General features: G+C 61.2%; 1 protein-coding gene across 1 annotated transcript in view; it reads right to left on the reverse strand.

The window, feature by feature from the left end:
* Positions 1-562, reverse strand: part of PACSIN1 (protein kinase C and casein kinase substrate in neurons 1) — a gene marked incomplete at its 5' end in the record, with an annotated part of 3643 nt that extends 3081 nt beyond the window's left edge. The window contains 2 exons of the mRNA XM_010193680.1: positions 41-288; positions 406-562. Of these exons, the coding sequence (XP_010191982.1) occupies positions 41-288; positions 406-562 (405 nt within the window). The remainder of the gene's footprint in view (positions 1-40; positions 289-405) is intronic.
* Between the last annotated feature and the right edge of the window lie 235 nt (positions 563-797).

Here is a 797-nt window from a genome sequence, read left to right on the forward strand (position 1 = left end):
CATCATGGGGGTGCCCCAGCCCACGCTGTGCTGCTCTCGCCTCCTTGAGCTTCTTGGCCCAGGGCTTCTGGGCTTTCCGGAAGCCGTCCTCAGCCTCCTTGGCCTCCTTGAAACCTCCCATGATCTGCTTGTGGTAGGCATCCTTCTGCCAGTTCTTGACCTTCTCGAAGTCGTCGTTCAGAAGGCTGTTCTTCACCTCCTGGCTCAGCCCGCTCCACTTTTCCGCCCCCTCCATGGCCTCCGTCATGATGGCACCCCATGCCTTCTCCAGGCTGCCGTACTGGGGACCTGGGGGGACAGCAAAGCGTCACTCCACACCCTCCACCTCCACCAGGTGAAGCTGTGATGGTGCACAGGGAACCCTTGGGCCCGGGTGAGGCTCCCCCCCCAGGGAAGCCGTGGTACCTTTCTCGATGAGTTGCCTCCACCGCTTGGACCAGTCGGTGAGCTGCTGCGCGTAGGACTTCTCGATCTTGGCCCGCTCGTGCACGCAGTTCATGAGGTCATTGCAGAGCCGGTGCCCGTCGTCGATTCGCTTCACCGTGCGCTTGTAGTTCCCCACCTGGGATGGGGATGGGGATGGGGATGAGGATGGAGACAGGCAGGCATGGAAGCCATCTCTGGGCTGTCTGGCTCAGCTTGGAGGGAGGCAGGAGGAGCACTGGGTGCTTTAGGGGTGCAGGGTTGAAGCTTTTGCTTTAAGCAGATCCAAACCCAGCTCCTTTGGGGTCCCCCATTGCTCTGTGTCCCTTAGGGCACGGGATCACATCCACCATAGCAGGGACACAGGGCTCGCT

The sequence above is a fragment of the Mesitornis unicolor genome, unplaced genomic scaffold, assembly GCF_000695765.1.
Source record: "Mesitornis unicolor isolate BGI_N332 unplaced genomic scaffold, ASM69576v1 scaffold37341, whole genome shotgun sequence".
Classification (NCBI taxonomy): domain Eukaryota; kingdom Metazoa; phylum Chordata; class Aves; order Mesitornithiformes; family Mesitornithidae; genus Mesitornis; species Mesitornis unicolor.